The sequence below is a fragment of the Pongo pygmaeus genome, chromosome 5 (assembly GCF_028885625.2).
Source record: "Pongo pygmaeus isolate AG05252 chromosome 5, NHGRI_mPonPyg2-v2.0_pri, whole genome shotgun sequence".
NCBI classification, from domain to species: Eukaryota; Metazoa; Chordata; class Mammalia; order Primates; family Hominidae; genus Pongo; species Pongo pygmaeus.
The window spans coordinates 41,494,698-41,513,411 of record NC_072378.2 but is presented as its reverse complement, the minus strand read 5'-3'; the positions used below and the strand labels follow the sequence as shown (position 1 = coordinate 41,513,411).

The window sequence follows — 18,714 nt, the reverse complement described above, 5'->3', positions numbered from 1 at the left end:
TATTTTAACTCCATCTAGAAAGGAAAAGGAAACTTTCTAGAAAGGAAAAGGAAAACTTCTTTCAGAAAAGGAAACTGAGGCATATAGAAGATAAATTATATGCCCAAATGAATGCAGCTAATAAGCAGCAGAGTTAGAATTTCAGCCCAGCCTATCTGGTTCCAGAGTCCTTGTCTGGACTGCTACTCTATATTACCTCCCAGAAATTTAAAGGAATGAGGAAGGAGGACAGAAAGTGGGTGAGAAGAAGAAAGAAAGGAAGGGGTAAGATGGGAGGAATGCAAGGGGGAAGATGAAGGGAATAGAGGGACAGGAAAAAGAAAGGTAGCAAGAGGGAGAAAAGTGGAAGGAGGAAATGTATAGATTAGATTGCATGATTTAAAGGGTAAGTACAGGCCTCCCTTTCATAAACTTCTCCCTTCCTGTCCTTAAAGTTCTGATCTTGGCCATTTGAAGAGAATAGTGAAGACTGGGTACAGGAAAGCCTAGTTCCCATGAAAGCTTGCATAGCCTAACATAATCTCTGGAATAAAATCTGACCTAGAAGCTCAGCTCTACCATTTTGTGGCTATGTTTGTTGGGGTAAACTCTTTCTAGGCTTCCATTTCTTCATCTGTAATATGGGATAATAATAGTACTTACCTCACAGAGTTGATAAAGGATTTAAACAATGTATTTCAAGCACAAGTAAGTAAATAACGAATTGCAGCTATCATAACATTAGCAAATTCACTCTATGGACACTAGATGATTGAGTTAAAAAGTGTAAGAAATCAATGGGAAGATCATACTCAGCAGAAGAAACACCATCAAACAGATAAAGGCCAAAGATGGCAACTCCAAAGAGAAGAAAAAGGAAGAAAGCTAAAGTTATACACACTCTGGCAACTTCACAATTTTACCTGGGAATGTCCAAATCACATAGCACAAAGGAGAAATGGATTCCCACAGCCCTTTGTACCTCTCAAAAGACTCCTTGACTTCTTAGGAGCCCATTACCATATCTGTGCCAAAAGAGGGCAACACCTAGGCACTCGCACTACCAGCCTTCCTTAAGTAATGGCAATTTCTTTATTAGGGTCATAGTTTTTCATATGCTAATGGATTTCACCTTATAAAAGATGGAATCAGTTCATCTTAAAGCCTTCCAGGCCTCCTGTCTACTCCTGGTTTTAACTTCTGGTAGAGTTGTGCTAATGACTTTTAAGAGTTAAAAAAAATCTAAGTGGCATGTTTTAGAAAAAAATAGTCTTTTATTTTGATAAACATATAGATAGCAGTAACTATAAAGGCTAGTATACTTAATATGTACACTATATCAATTAAAAGGAGAATCTGGGGCATTTCCTTGTGTTATATACAATAACAGAATCATGGTCCCTTCAGGTTATTGTTCTTTTGTTTTAATACATACATCTTGAGTTTCTTCTGCATCCTTGTTCTCCTTGACATCAGCCACTCTGTCAAATCCTGAAAGAAGGAACACAAAGAATGTCACAAATGCAAAGAATGTCCTCAGCAATTACAAAGTTAAATAGCAGCCATGGGAAAGAAGATTTGCAGGCCTCTGAGGAAAGGAACTATATTCTTTCCTCTCCTTTTCTTGCCTAATCTTATCATTCACCTTCATAGACATTACATTGTGACTTCTAAGACCTTTTTCTCTCCTTAGTGACCATCCAGTTACTCCAAGGAAACAACCCAACTGCTTTGGCTAAAAGCAAGGAAGAAGTTTCTATGCCTAAGGGTTACCAATACTGAAACAAAGAGCTGAGAGAAGCTGAAGAAATTGCTGTTTAACAATAGAAGGGATTCCTATCTGTCCAGGCAGGGGCTAGCACTAGGAAGAGGATTATACTTACCTCTGGAGCAAGGACTAACTCCTTACATCTGTGTGTCCCTTTTTATTTCAGAGGTGCAGCCTTTGACTGCTTGTGAGTAAGAATCTGAGACTTTATGTCTCTCACACAAGGGTTCCAGGAAGAAATGCTTACTCTGTATTCCTAAGTTTCTTTTCTAAGAGTTATTTTCCTGCAGAAATTCTCATTTTATCCAAATCCTGGTCAAGCAGGTGTCAATAGGTCTGATGCTGTTAGTCAGGGACATGAATTCTCTCTTTTCACATCTCATTACAGAGGCCTTAAGCTCAGATACCCACTGGTGATAGACAGGGCAGGTCATACATCGAGAGAAGAACTCCTTAAAGTACTGAAAGGAAAGGAAGGTCCATTAGCTCTGGGATTAGTGCTTCATTCTCCTAACATGCCACTTCATCAGAACTTACAAAGGTCCTCATTCAGCATATTCACTCATGGCTGGGGGAACAGGGAGGAGTTACTGATGGCAAAATAGGCCTGGAAAACAGAGGAATTGGAATGTGTTTTAGACTCAGAATGGCTGTAGGGAGATGTGTCAAATTATAGATTGAACCATAGAGTACAGGTCCACTGAGCAAGGCTAAATGTTAATATTTTAATGATACTGGGTAGCAGCTGGCAAAGGTGGAAAGTTAAGAAACCCAGTCCAGAACTAGATGCAGTAATATCGGGAAGGATACATAAAGTAGGTAGAAACTTTCTAGGTGGAGAAACAAAGGATTCAAAGAGTAAAAGGAGACAGAGCCAGTAAAAGAGAAAATAAGGAAGAGATGCAGGTGGTAGAAAGAGCACCATAGGGTAGAACTAAGTGAATCAGCTGTTAGTCGAAGGACAGCTGAGAAACAGGTACCTCAAGGGTTTGGCTGCAAAGCTCTAGAGGAATATGCATGAAGATACGCTCTGGCATTTTCTGTAACGTTAGCACATGGCATTCTGGGAATCCGACAAAGCCATGTGCACCAACTAGCGAGGCATTGGTTCTTTTCACCAACTGGCAAGTCTTGGAGAAATAGTGCTCAAACAGGTCCCACTGTGATTCCTGGGCAAACCTGGAGGAAAAGAGTAACAGCTCTCAGCAATATCCGCTGCTTACCAACCATGACTTTTGCTTAAAATCATCACTTCTTTAAGGCTCTAAGACCTCATGGACAATCAGAATTGTGATGCTAGAAAGTGACCAAGGCTGCTAACTCACATACAAGGAAACTTAAAAGGAGACCAATTATATTCAGCCTTGCTATGGGTTACTCTAGCAGTTAAGTGTAACCCTAAATGTAACCCTTGACCTATAGGCCAAAACCTGTTAAAGGACAAGAACCCTTCTAATAAGATGGGAGGGTATGGGAGGTGAATGGTCTTTAAAAGTTGGTTAGAGATGTTCAACAGTCCTGTCTGGTGGGGAGAGACAGCTTAAATGACTTAAATGTCTATCCTTTCCACAGCCCTTGAGTAATACATTACCCCATGGCCAGGGAGGAGTGGACCCCCAGCATGACATTGCTCTGAGAGGTTAGAACACGGCTGTGCTCGTAGATTTGAATGAAACACAGACACTCACTAAAGGGTCGACACAGCAATCCTGTGGACAGAGAAGGTAACCACGCTAGTATATAATATCAGTGTAGGAACCAGGGTATAGAAGGTATGTGATACAGGGAAAGAAACAAGACCCCAAAGGCAGACACCCCTGAATCACAACATGGTTCCCAGACTTTAAGGAGCCAGAGGTCAGGGGCAGAGGCCATGCCTGAGGGACAGGTTCATGACCGCCTGTATTCCAAACCTAGAGCCCCATCTGAGGTCTGAATCCCTCAGGAGTACAGCAGAGACCTGTGCAAGATTTATCTTTTCCATAGAGCAGCAGATCTAAGCAAGCAGAGTAAAAGCAGGCCAGGCCAAGGACATCATAACTCCGAGAAATGAGTGCCCACTGACTCTCCAGTACATGGACACACAGACCAAATCTGCCGAGAGAGAGAGCCACTGGGACCAGCTAGGGAGTGAGGAGGATGGGTAGGAAAGGAAGGGGTCTTACACCTTCAAAGCAGCCTAACATCCTTTAGATCTCTTCATAGCTCTATTTACATAGAGAACATCTAAGCCTGGGATCAGACCCATCTCTAGGCAAAGGAGGTGGGAGATTGCCTCTGAGGCAGTTTCCAGAGTCTTCAGCTGCTGCAATTCTCTATCTCCCTGCAGATTTTTTTTGAAGAAGGTTTGTCCATGAGACCCAAGTACTGAGGAATATATAGTAGCTCTGACTCTGCATTTCCACTCCTGACTCTTCCGCACTTAAGATAATGTGTCTGGAGTGGCCAAGCGAAGGATATCCCAAGGTGTGGAAATGGAACAGCATCTCCCTCTCCACTCCAAACTTCTCTGGGAAACAAATACAAATACAAATGACAGAAAATGATCTTAATACTTCTTCTTCAGAAATGCAGATCTGAAGAGAACTGAGAGAACCAGATTCTCCAGAGCTGGTTTCTTGAGGTGTCTGCATATCTCACGAGCTTGAAAACCTGAGGAGGTTCAAGAGCACTGTGTGAGGTCTAGCTGTGAACATGTACTCTCTAAAAGCCCTAGACCCACCAGCCCTAAGTCCCATTACCCAGCTTGATGGAGAAGTCAAGATGGCCAAGGCAGAGCTTGGTGTAGGCCAGGGCCTGCATGAGCTGAGCTGTGGCCAACAACCCCTCCCTGGAGAACCAACATAAACTGCTTTTCTGAATGGCCATCTGCTCACAGTGAAGCCACTTGTCCTTGATGCCCATGCTCTGGGAGAACTGAGAGAGCTCCACATAGGTAGAGACAACCTGCAGGGAAACAAACACAGGGCAAAATATTCCTGTTGTACATTCACGTGACATTTCCAATTTGTTCCTTTCCTATGTAAGAGCCTATTATGGTGCCTTGCTGCTCACCCAGTCTAAACTCCTGGTATCCCACCACTTGCCTCCAACCCAGCTAGAAAAACATGCTCCTTCTCACCCCTACACTTCTAATTGGATCATTCTCATTGCCTGTTCTTTAAACAAACCACTTTCTCTACATGCTCCTGCTTTTCCTCTCCAATCCATGACTTGCCCTTTCAAAACACTGATTAAACTCCCTCTTCTTTGTTTTCTAATTTAAGACCTCTGATATTTGCTCCATAGAGCTCTTCAGGGCTGCTGCCTAGATCTCTATATAACTATGTGCACACTTGAAATAGTGATCTCTTCTTGGAACACTGTCTTCCCTAGCTTTCCAGGATGCCATGCTCTCTTGGTTTTCCTCCTATCTCCCTGGCAACTTATTCTGTTTCTTTTCCTGGTTTCTCCTTACCACTCTGACCTTTTAACACTGGAGCTGTTAACAAAGTCCCTGGACCTTTTCTCCTTTCTATATACTCATTCCCTTGGTGTTCTCACCCAGTCCTGTGACTTTAAACAGTATTTGCACACTGATGGTTCCCATATGTCTATTTCCAGCTCAGACCTCTCCCATGAACCCCAGACTTCAGTATTCACCTGGACTCACATTCACCAGACTTGTCTCCACCTCGATGTCTAATGGGCATCTCAAGTAAAACATATCTAAAGCCTAGCTCCCAAATCTTCCCCCAAATCTGTTCCTCCTGCAGACTTCCCTATCCCAATTAAGAGCATCTCTGTCCCTCTAGAAGTTCGGGTCACAACTTTTCAGATTATCCTTGACTCTTTTCTTTCCCTCATATCCCAGAACTGATCCATGAGTGAACCCTGTTGGCTCTATTTTGACAAAAGACCACCCCCAACTTTTTTTTCCCTACCACAATAATCCAAGCCATCACCATCTCTTTCTTAGATTACTGCATTAGCCTCCTAACTGGTCTCCCTGCTTCCTCCCTTGTCCCCTTCAGGTTACTTTCAACACAGTAGACAGAATGATCTTATTAAAATATAAGTAGATACTGTCACCCCTCTTCTCAGAACCCATTAATGGCTTCCCATCTCTTTCAGAGTAAAAGCCAAAACTCCTACAGTGGCCAATCTAAGGTCTGCACCATTTGCCATCCCACCCCTTCCTGGTCCTTCTGACCTCATGTCTTGGTTCACTCTCCTCTTCTTCCTCCCCTCCAGTCACACTGTCCTTCAAACACAGAGTATATGCCTTGGGCATTCACTGTGCCCTCTGCCTGGATACTCTACTCCCAGACAGTCTGGCTTTCTCGCCTCTTTCAGATATTTACTCCAATGTCACCTGCTCAGCAAAGCTTTCTCTGACCACCTTGTTCAAAGCTATACCCCACCCCTCACCTCACAGAACCCCATATCCCTTTGCCTCCACTTAATTTTTCTCCACTGCATTGATTATCACCTAACTTACTGTATATTTTACTTATTATATTTCCCTGGAGTCAAGATCAGTGCCTGGCATATAATAGGTGTTCACCAAATAGTTCGTTGTTGAATATGTGGATAAGACAGAGAGAAAGATGAGACACTAAAATGAGGAAGACACATTTCCTTTTGTTTTTTCCTAGATCAGCAGTTTTAAATCTTTTTTAGATCAGAGGCTTCTTTGAGAATCTGATGAAAGCTATGACCCCTTTTCTTCCTCCTGCCAACCCCCAAAGGTTCTTTTGAATATACACATAAAATTCTGCATTCAGTTCAGGGAGTTCACAGATAATCTCATACCTGGAAACCCATCTATAAACTTCAAATTGAGAAACCTCGCTTGAACACATGATCAGTGTTGTCTGGGTTATTGCAGAATCATGCTAACACCAGGAACTTGGTTTCTGAGTGAGGTCCAAAGGTAAAGCAAGGACTTGCTTACCTGGGCTTCATTTGCAAACTCATCAGCTGAATTCTTCTGCATAAGAGTAGCCAGGCAGGCAAACCTGTAGCTACTGGCTGTGGCCTCCAGGTTATAGAGCTGCCAGAGTAGGGAGAGGCAATGCACCTGCTGCTGCAGGACTGCCAAATTCTTCTTACTGTTGTGAGGCACAGGATGGTTAGCACACCCTTATTCTTTACTAATGCCCAACGTTCCCTCCCTACAAGAGTTCCAAGTCTACTCATCATGGGGCCATCTACAGATGTTCAAATTCAGAAATAGTCCTTGGATCCCACTACTCCTAACCTCATATGCCATTTTAATTAATCCCTCTTGATCAGGAAAAGTTCAGAGAGAGGTTTCAAAAAGAGATTCATTCTTTGAATCCCTATTTGCTACACGTAATTGGCTGGGGGAGTAAGGTGGAAGAGTTAAAACTGTATGTTATACACTTATCTGTTACATGCATATATATATGTATGCTGACTGTTACATGTCTTATTATCTGCTTGTCTGTTAGATGCTTGAAGATTACTTGATAGAAAAAGAGTAGTTTTAGGACAAAAAGGCAAAGCTCAGGCTAGTTAACTACAGTTTTAGGAAGCCTTCTCACTTCTTACTAGGGTCGTTTGGAGGTTGGCTCAGGGTACAGGAATGCCAATACTTTTCCAGGAATGTCTGGAAAAGGACACCAAACCAGGTCCAAGGGAAATTCCTTTTCAGCAGTCAAAGGGCTTTCCTAGCCAATTTTTTGGCTAAAGTGATATGTCCCATGTTGAAACAGACCTGGAGATGGGAAAACAGGAAGAATTAATGTAAATATAAGGTTTTGGATATAACACACTGGCTCTTTCATTTTGAGATGTGTAGTTGGGGTTACTGATGTGCTAGAGTGAGCTGAGCTAGAGCATAGCCTGGTTAGCAGTCACCCTAACAAGCACCAGTGTGGCCATAAGTGAGTAAAGGGTTTAGAAAATAGGATTATGGAGAAAGTATCCTCCTTTCTCATCTCCCACACATTTGTCAGTGGGCAGTAGAGGAAGGCTGTGATTTAAAATATGATGCTGCTAGACTGAGAAGGGATCGTCATTTGAGTGGAGACTCAGATGCTCTCACATGACACAGAAAGCATCTATAATATCACCAAATCCTTTATCTCTCTTCCTAAACAGGTTGAATCATAGTAGATGTGGGGTGGGAGCTGGGGAACTACCTTGAAGTTATCCTATATCTTCACATTCTAAGGCTGAATCCCTCAAGAAAGTGATAAAGTCTACATGATTCTAGAACAAAGAACAATCTTGGGAGGACTGTACAATAACTTTCTCTTATAAGGGAAAGAATAATTATTTAACTTTGCTCTGAAGACCTCTTGGTTGAAGCATAAATAATGCAACAATGTGACAACTCTAATATTCCCTTCGGCCTTCAAGACGTTATGTACATTAAGTTTACTCTCCTAACCAAATTATCTTAAGGTTTACATTAAAATTAGTTTACATATACTCCAATGAGCAAATTAGTTTATATCTACTTCAATGAATATGAATGGATAATTCACAAAAAATACAAATGACCAATAAACTTAGAATAATGATGTATCTTATTAATTAAGAGAAACACATTAAAACAATATAACTTTGTCTAGGAATTAGCAAGGTTAGAAAAGACTGGTAGTATCTGATGTTAGTAAGGATATGACGAAATGGAAAAAACTTGAATTGATATAATATTTTTGGCTGGCAATTTGGTAGTGTATTTGTGAATTTTAAAATTGTGTCTTAGCATTGCCACCTTTGGAAATTTCTCTTACAGAAACACTCTCACAAGGGGAGAAAGATACTTAAGAAGAATATTCACTGTAGCAATGTTTATAATAATCCCCAAATTAGAGATAACCTAAATGCACCTGAAGAAGGGAAGAGCTAAGCTATGATCTAGCCAATGGAGTACTTGGCAGTTGTAACTATGTGGTGGATCAGTATGCATACCAATACGTAAATATGTTCCGTCTGTACTATTAAGAATAAAAGCAAGCTGTAGGAGCAAGAAAATGTAGAATATGAGCCTATAAACAAATGGAAAACAATGATATGGCTGTTTGTGTACAGTTGGTGGAACATGCATACAATTACTAATTATGGTGGGGGGTGTAGGATTAGTGGGAGCTCTTTCACTTTCTACCTATTACATATTTCTATATTTTAAATGTATATAAACCTTTTTATCACATTATCACATTTATAATCATACACAAAACACAATGAAAAGATTTTAAAAGAAATAATAGGGTAACCCTCAAGGAGAAATAGCCGGCACTTCAAGGTCACCCCCTGCCCTCACCTCTGACAGAAGACGGCAGAAAGTGGCCTCCTCAAACTGACAGATCTTCAACTTCTGTTTTTTCAAAAATGAAAATGCTGAGGGTTGGCCCAGAAGACTGCTTGCCTTCCTCAAATAAAAGAAGGCCTCCAAACAGGGCAAGGGATAAAGAAACCAGATTAGGATTAGGATGATGCTGGGGTGAGATTAGGGCAAAGGCTGGAGTAAGGTTATGATGAGATCAGAATTTGAAACAGATTTGGATTTCAAGCTAGAAACAGGAGCTGGACTGCTTGTGCAAGAGTCAGGGGCAGTGCTGGCACAGATTGGTGCTATTCCATTACCACATTCCCACTGCATGTTTTTTCCTAAATCCTTTCTAGCTCTTCTCTCTCTCCTACTTTCTTCCACTTTTCACTCATGGTTATGATTGTAAGAGATTGCAATCAAATTCTCAAAGTAAAAGGCTCAGCTGAAGGGCAGATTACAGAGCCTGCTCACCATATAATTATCTGACAGGTCCAAGGAGGCAGCCGCAGCCTCCAGCAGGTAATAAAATGCACAGGTGGTTTCTCCAATGACCAAGCAATGCTGGGTGAGGGGTGAGAGCACTAACTTCAGGATATCCTTACAGTGACAAGGCTTTGTGGTCAACAGGTCTTTCTTGGGGCTGGTCTGAGCCAGCTTCCTCTTCACTTGATCTAGGAACTCTTCCCCTGTTCTTTGTGGAAAGAAAATGAAAAACTGAGAGTGGCCACCTTTATTGGGGCATTACCGGGTCTCAAAGTCACTTTTTCCAGGAAGCCTTCCTGTATCATTCATTAATTATTTGTCTATCCTTCTCCTCCTTTACTCCATAAGATTTTAAAAGTCAGGGACTACAGCTGTAACTGCAAAGCTCTATTAGGAATTTTTAAAAGCCAAAAGCCAATCTAAATACCTCAATCTAAATGGGGAAATACCACACTTGAATAGTTAAATAACAACTAAATATTAAATAAAACATAAAAATGATACAAAGCAATAATAATACATTTTTTCTGTTAGCATTTTTGAATTTTCTAATACCACATTTTAATACTATTTTATATATCATCATCTAATCCTACAACAACCCTGTCATTCAGGCAGGCAAAAATTACCTCTTTTAGGTCATTGAGGCTCAGAGAGATTACATATAGCTTTGTAGCTACTGAGAAGTCAAACCAAAACTAGAGCTTACCACACTGACTACTGATCTAGTGTACTTTTCACAGGCACGCTGAGCTCAAAAGTCAGATCTCTCTGAGTTATAATGATCTAAAAAAGTGGAGACTGAGGAGGGCCTTGAAGGATGGTCAACATATTAATAGGTAGAGAGATGTGGAGGTCACTCAGCATTTAACAAGGGAGAATTGTGTGAACAAAGACACACAGGTTAGTGTGGGAGTGGTTCATGTGGAATAGATTTTTGTTTGAAAACAGTAAGAAATCAAGTTAGATAAGTGGGATGGAAAACTGTATATAGAGTGGCTGGTGAACTCCAGGTAGGGACATTGAACACTGATAAGCATTAGAGACCCAGGAGGTACATGGTTAGGAAATGTATGTTCATTTTAATATCATCTGGGCTAAAATAATTAAGAAGACAAATTTATAGCTGGAAATAAATATGCTACATATAAAATGCACTTAAAAGCTATTAAAATGCTGGGTGTGATGGCTCACGCCTATAATCCCAGCACTTTGGGAGGCTGAAGCTGGCGGATCACCTGAGGTCAGGAGTTTGAGATCAGCCTGGCCAACATGATGAAACCCCGTGTCTACTAAAAATACAAAAATTAGCCAGGCGTGGTGGCATATGCCCGTAATTCTAGCTACTTGGGAGGCTGAGGCAGGAGAATCGCTTGAACATGGGAGGCGGAGGTTGTAGTGAGCTGAGATGGTGCCACTGCACTCCAGCCCAGGTGACAGAGCGAGACTCCATCTCAAAAAAAAAAGGTATTTAAAAAAAGTTTTTCTCAACCATTATCCTTGATGAACATTGATGCAAAAATCCTCAATAAAATACTGGCAAACAGAATCCAGCAGCACATCAAAAAGCTTATCCACCATGATCAAATGGGCTTCATCCCTGGGATGCAAGGCTGGTTCAATATATGCAAATCAATAAACATGATCCATCATATAAACAGAACCAAAGACAAAAACCACATGATTATCTCAATAGATGCAGAAAAGGCCTTTGACAAAATTCAACAACCTTCATGCTAAAAACTCTAAATAAATTAGGTAGTGATGGGACATATCTCAATATAATAAGAGCTATTTATGACAAACCCACAGCCAATATCATACTGAATGGGCAAAAACTGGAAGCATTCCCTTTGAAAACTGGCACAAGACAGGGATGCCCTCTCTCACCACTCCTAATCAACATAGTGTTGGAAGTTCTGGCCAGGGCAATTAGGCAGGAGAAGGAAATAAAGGGTATTCAATTAGGAAAAGAGGAAGTCAAATTGTCCCTGTTTGCAGATGACATGATTGTATACCTAGAAAACCCCATTGTCTCAGCCCAAAATCTCCTTAAGCTGATAAGCAACTTCAGCAAAGTCTCAGGATACAAAATCAATGTACAAAAATCACAAACATTCTTATACACCAATAACAGACACACAGAGAGCCAAATCATGAGTGAACTCCCATTCACGATTGCTTCAAAGAGAATAAAATACTTAGGAATTCAACTTACAAGGGACATGAAGGACCTCTTCAAGGAGAACTACAAACCACTGCTCAATGAAATAAAAGGATACAAACAAATGGAAGAACATTCCATGCTCATGGGTAGGAAGAATCAATATCGTGAAAATGGCCATACTGCCCAAGGTAATTTATAGATTCAATGCCATCCCCATCAAGCTACCAATGACTTTCTTCACAGAATTGGAAAAAACTACTTTAAAGTTCATATGGAACCAAAAAAGAGCCCGCATCGCCAAGTCAATCCTAAGCCAAAAGAACAAAGCTGGAGGCATCATGCTACCTGACTTCAAACTATACTAAAAGGCTACAGTAACCAAAACAGCATGGTAGTGGTACCAAAACAGAGATATAGATCAACGGAACAGAACAGAGCCCTCAGAAATAACGCCGCAGATCTACAACTATCTGATCTTTGACAAACCTGAGAAAAACAAGCAATGGGGAAACGATTCCCTATTTAATAAATGGTGCTGGGAAAACCGGCTAGCCATACGTAGAAAGCTGAAACTGGATCCCTTCCTTACACCTTATACAAAAATCAATTCAAGATGGATTAAAGACTTAAACGTTAGACCTAAAACCATAAAAACCCTAGAAGAAAACCTAGGCATTACCATTCAGGACATAGGCATGGGCAAGGACTTCATGTCTAAAACACCAAAAGCAATGGCAATAAAAGCCAAAATTGACAAATGGGATCTCATTAAACTAAAGAGCTTCTGCACAGCAAAAGAAACTACCATCAGAGTGAACAGGCAACCTACAAAATGGGAGAAAATTTTCGCAACCTACTCATCTGACAAAGGGCTAATATCCAGAATCTACAATGAACTCCAACAAATTTACAAGAAAAAAACAAACAACCCCATCAAAAAGTGGGCAAAGGACATGAAGAGACACTTCTCAAAAGAAGACATTTATGCAGCCAAAAAACGCATGAAAAAATGCTCACCATCACTGGCTATCAGAGAAATGCAAATCAAAACCACAATGAGATACCATCTCACACCACTTAGAATGGCAATCATTAAAAAATCTGGAAACAACAGGTGCTGGAGAGGATGTGGAGAAATAGGAACACTTTTACACTGTTGGTGGGACTGTAAACTAGTTCAACCCTTGTGGAAGTCAGTGTGGTGATTCCTCAGGGAACTAGAACTAGAAATACCATTTGACCCAGCCATCCCATTACTGGGTATATACCCAAAGGACTATAAATCATGCTGCTATAAAGACACATGCACACGTATGTTTATTGTGGCACTATTCACAATAGCAAAGACTTGGAACCAACCCAAATGTCCAACAATGATAGAAATGATAGACTGGATTAAGAAAATGTGGCACATATACACCATGGAATACTATGCAGCCATAAAAAATGATGAGTTCATGTCCTTTGTAGGGACATGGATGAAATTGGAAATCATCATTCTCAGTAAACTATCGCAAGAACAAAAAACCAAACACCGCATATTCTCACTAATAGGTGGAAATTGAACAATGAGAAAACATGGACACAGGAAGGGGAACATCACACTCTGGGGACTGTTGTGGGGTGGGGGGAGCGGGGAGGGATAGCTTTAGGAGATATACCTAATGCTAAATGACGAGTTAATGGGTGCAGCACACCAGCATGGCACATGTATACATATGTAACTAAGCTGCGCATTGTGCACATGTACCCTAAAACTTAAAGTATAATAATAAAAAAAAAAAAAAAAGAAATAATTTCCCACCAGGCGCGGTGGCTCACGCCTGTAATCCCAGCACTTTGGGAGGCTGAGGCGGGCCGATCATGAGGTCAGGAGATCAAGATCATCCTAGCTAACACGGTGAAACTCCATCTCTACTAAAAATACAAAAATTAGCAAGATGTAGTGGCACGTGCCTGTAATCCCAGCTACTCGGGAGGCTGAGGCAGGGGAATCATTTGAACCCGGGAGGCGGAGGTTGCAGTGAGCCAAGATCATGCCATTGCACGCCAGCCTGGGCAACAGAGAGAGACTCCATCTCAAAAAAAAAAAAGAAAGAAAAAAAGAAGAAATAATTTCCCTATAGAGAATCAAAAATTGCCATTCCAAATCTTCTCTGTTAACCTTAATACTGAGTACAAGAGTCACCACTCATCTGCAAGTGACATAAGTGGCTCAGTTTAATGGTCATCTTTGTGTCACTTTTGGTCCCTCCATGTTCACCCTCAGCATCTCTGTCTACCTGCAGCATTCATTTGAGAAGGCCTCCTGAGTTCTGGATGGTTTTGTCTGGAACTGAAAACTATCTGTAGGGAGAAAAAAATATGATTAATTCTCCACGTTTGGATGAACTGAGGACATTTTAAATTCCTGACTACCTTTCTTCTGCAGTTTACAACACAAAATTAGGATGGTAGTTTGTAAATTCCTTCACAACTAGTTGTGATTCAAATAGTAACTCTCTTCATTCCCAAACCTTTAAACTAGTTCTGATTTTGAAGGAGGTGCTCAGTAGTTTCAAAATGAAGTAAAAATAAAGAATGTGTCTATCCTGGTTTGCTGGCTATCACTAATAGTGGAAATCCTTGAATACATATGGATCAAGTTCATGACCAGATCGGAGTGAAGTGTAAAGGCTAAAACCAAGTGAAGAAAATTGTGACAGTATAAGATACCACAGTTCCCTAGTCAGTGACCAAGAGAGCTTTCCAGCTTTACCTAACAGGCTTTTAAATAGCCTTTATCCTACAGATTTGACTCTTCTTCTGAAGCTGCCTTCTAATAGATCACAACAGCAAATATTAGGAATGATGTTCAGATATTACCCATTGGAATTCACAGCATGGATGGTAGGATTGATAAGGAGTCTAAGAGGACTGTTTTAGGGAGGATTTGGGTTAAGTAAAAGGACTGGCTTGCTGATGATAATAATGTTAAATCACAGCTAAGATAACTGAGGATATTGGCAGCTCTACTGCAGTACATAACTCCAAGAGGCACCATCATATCATAGCCTCTGTAATAGTACCCTCTGGAGTCAGGCAGTGACAGTGCCTGGTCTGCAATGGCAATGCACAAAGGCCTCCGTCTGGGAAGACTCCTTAGGGTTCTGCTGGGCTGAGAAGGTCTTGAGCCTTTTTCCTATAGATCAACCAGCCTGTCTAATCCAAAGCAAAATAAATAAATAAATAAATAAATAAATAAAACTGACCTATTTTTATTTTTTTAAAAATTTTTTTGAGATAGAGTCTTGCTCTCTCGCCCAGGCTGGAGTGCAGAGGCACGATCTTGGCTTACTGTAAACTCTGCCTCCCGGGTTCACACCATTCTCCTGCCTCAGCCTCCCGAGTAGCTGGGACTACAGGTGCCCGCCACCACGCTCGGCTAATTTTTTGTATTTTTAGTAGTGATGGGGTTTCACTGTGTTAGCCAGGATGGTCTCGATTTCCTGACCTCGTTATCTGCCTGCCTTGGCCTCCCAAAGTGCTGAGATTACAGGCGTGAGCCACCGTGCCCAGCCAAAACTGACCTCTTAAAAGCAAAAAAGTCACACAGGAAATATGAACAATAGCACAATTTCTTCACAGTACCAGACTTTGGAAAGCACAACAGGTGCAAATGCACATAGAGCTCATCAACCAATGACTAATTGCTCCAAGTCATTGGTCCACCTTCATAGTCATGATGTTATAGCTAGAAGAGGAATTGTATCATCCACCAAATCCCTCATTTTAGCCTTTTGCCAACAACTATCTACCATTTTCCACATACCATCACCCCACCCCCAATACCAAACCAACTCCTGTTTTATCAAAGTAGGGAAAGAGGATTTGGTTGGGTCTTGATAGCTATCTTCAAGTACGGAAGAGAGTATAACTATGAAAAATGGGTGAAACAACAAGGAGGCAGCTCACATCCTGATGAAAGAAGAAACTTTCTGACAGCTGGAGACAATGAGTTGTTCTGTAAGGTAAGCTAACTGAAAAGGCTAAACAAAGATGAATGAACTCATCTGGGATGCAGTTTAACAGGATATGGTGAATATCTATTAACTAATAAAACCTTCTTCAGGTAGCTAACTCCTGCTTATCCCTCAAGATGCAATTCTGACATGATCTACTTCAAAGGAGAATCTTCACTGACATATTTCCCTGGCTGAGTTAATGGCCCCTTCTCATTTTCATTGCTTTTACCATGCCATACTAGAATTCTCTATCTATATATCTATAGTAACCCCCAAAACAGCTTCAGGAGTGCAAAGACCAAGGCTTATGCACATCATATTCCTTAGTATAGAATCTGATACACATAAGGACTCAATGTGTGTGTACTGAGCTGAAAAATAATAGTAATAATCAAAACAATAGCTAAAGGGTATTGAGCAATCACCATATGTCTGGCACTGTTCAGAGCACACTATATATTTTAACTAATTTAATCCCCACAATGACCCAGTAAAGTTGATATTATTATTAATTAATTTATTAATTTATTTATTTTGAGACACAGTCTCACTCTGTCACCTAGGCTGGAGTGCAGTGGCGCAGTCTCGGCTCACTGCAACCTCCGGCTCCCAGGCTCAAGCGATTCTCCTGCCTCAGACCCCCAAGTATCTGGGATTACAGGCGCCTGCCACCATGCCTGGCTAATTTTTGTATTTGTAGTAGAGAGGGGGTTTCACCATGTTGGCCAGGCTGGTCTTCATCTCCTGACCTCAAGTGATCCACCCGCCTCAGCCTCTCAAAATGCTGGGATTACAGGTGTAAGCCACTGCACCCAGCCCATGAAGTTGGTATTATTACGTCCCCAATTGATTGAGGTTAAGTAACTTGCCCAAGATTGCCAATCAAAACAAATATGATCTGTAAGGTAGTTTTTAACTCTGAGATTACATTTTTTTTTAATCTCTAGTACTTCAGGAATAAATAAGTGGTTCTTTCTACCTACTTTTCTCCTTTAATCTGATTTCGACTTTTTGATGAAGAACTCCAAGTACATGAATACCCATATATCCTCTTTCTGCCTCCTGGGTTTACCTTGGGGAGAAGGCAGCTGCAATTTTTCTGCGATCACTTGCGTTAGCACTGAGCCAGTATCTCTGTAAGTACAGAATTAAGAGGTCCCCTTGGAATTCTTAGTAGAACAAACTGCAAAATGATGAAAGGGGACAAAGTCTCCTCCATGGCAGCTCCCACAGCGGCAGGCCAAAACTTGGAGAAAGCAGGCACATTCAAGGTGCAGAGCTATCTGTTGTTCCTTGGGCCAGAGCTCCCAAGCAGCTGCCCATAGCAGAGGCACTCCAAATTCCAACACTTCAGTTTGTGGTAGGGATAATTCTTCTTGTAGCCTGAGAAGAGAGGCTGACCCACTATCTGAAATTTAGGAAAATCTAAGTGAGATTTTCCCTTATAATCCTTTGTGCTTCAATAGGGCAAACTCCCAAGCACATGGCTGCTAGTGTGTAAGAAAATTCTATTTACAACTCTAGGCTAATATTACTGCCTCCTTTGTATAAAAAATTTCGCACCATTCTAAGAGTGATACTGACCATATCTTGTATAAAGTACAACAGAGAAGAAATGATCAGTGGTACAAAAAAATCCTGTACTTCTATACCACTGATTTCTTAATTGTTTCTCCTAAATTGAGGTTTTACTTCAAATTATTACAAATGTCAAATCATTGGAAATGCTCTGTTCAAATATAGGGCCCAAACATATTTCAAAGTCAAAGGGAAAGTATTTGTGAATTATATGTGCTTTGGGTAGTCCATGCTACCATCTTACTCTTTCATGTGGAGAATTCGAGATTGCAAGCTATTTATATCTTGCTTTGTTCATGTCTGTTTCAATGCCACCTGTGTTTGTCTTCCTTGTGAGTTTCTAAAATTGGGGATGGTTTATCCTTTTATCTCAATTCTTTGCACCTAGAAGCCAATAAAAGATTATGTCAATATTTTCTGAACCAAAAATCAAAACACAAATACTAACACCTGGGTTAAAAAGGAGCTAGAATTCCTGAAATGAAAACAAGTCGGAAAATACAGGATATTTTTTCACTATATCCACGTCTCTTTCATGGTTTAAATGATAATTTTCTCTCCGTTTTTTAGTCATAGGCTTTGAGAGAGACCCTCAAACTGGATGTGGTGGTATGCGCCCATTGAGCCCAGGAGTTACAGCCTGGGCAACATAACAAAACTCTATCTTTAAACAAACGAATGAGAGAACCCCTTGATATATGATATTGATGGTCTTTCTGAACACAGATACCCCCACAGGGACTCTTTGTTCAGACCTGAGAAAAAGGGAACAGCCCTTCCTTACCTAACTTTGTCTTCTTCTCTTTGGTTCCATCAATGATGTCAATAGAGGAAGGCACTAATATGGGCTCAGCAGGAAGCTCTTGGCTCTTGTCGGACCAGCAGAGCACATGTATATCCACAAGAGCTCTCAAGACCTGAAGTAGCTTATTTTTATCCCAGCCAGGCAGGAGGTGCTGCAGCAAATCTATATGGAAGGAGTGAACAATGATTGCAGCACACTTGACCAGCAACTGTTCCTCTGGGCTCAGTTGATCCAGTTGGCTTACTGCTATTTCTGCCAAAATCCATCAATTTCATCTACCCCTGTCTACTGCTCCCACCTCAATCCTCCCTTCTCCACTTAGCCAAACATCTTTGCTTATGCTAAGAATAACCTCTGCTTGGGAAACTGAATTTGGACTGGGAAAATGGAATGAACTGGTGGAAAGCCACAGATTTGGGCTTCCTTGGGTATAATAATTCTTGTAAAAGGTCACACCTCTTGCAGAGCCTGAAAGTGATGCCTGTTTGGGCCATTATAAGAGATATGGCCTTTAGTTGGTCCATGAGGCCTCTAAGCACCCATGAGTCATGGTTTCATTCCCCACAGCTGAGCTATTACTTGAGGTTCCAGAGAATAGCCCCTGGAGTGCTATGTAAACTCCTGTGAAAACTCTCACTGAAG

General features: G+C 41.1%; 1 protein-coding gene across 1 annotated transcript; it reads right to left on the bottom strand.

The window, feature by feature from the left end:
- Nucleotides 1–1,236: 1,236 nt before the first annotated feature.
- Nucleotides 1,237–17,644, bottom strand: LOC129038262 (uncharacterized). Its single transcript, XM_054491018.2, has 11 exons — nt 17,512–17,644; nt 16,762–16,823; nt 13,968–14,031; nt 9,507–9,726; nt 7,304–7,469; nt 6,684–6,840; nt 4,489–4,693; nt 3,339–3,456; nt 2,728–2,926; nt 1,995–2,208; nt 1,237–1,470 (listed from the first exon to the last, which is right to left on the bottom strand). Exons 6-10 carry the CDS (start codon nt 6,723–6,725, stop codon nt 2,044–2,046), a joined length of 729 nt encoding a protein of 242 aa, XP_054346993.1. The 5' UTR covers nt 6,726–6,840; nt 7,304–7,469; nt 9,507–9,726; nt 13,968–14,031; nt 16,762–16,823; nt 17,512–17,644; the 3' UTR covers nt 1,237–1,470; nt 1,995–2,043.
- Between the last annotated feature and the right edge of the window lie 1,070 nt (nt 17,645–18,714).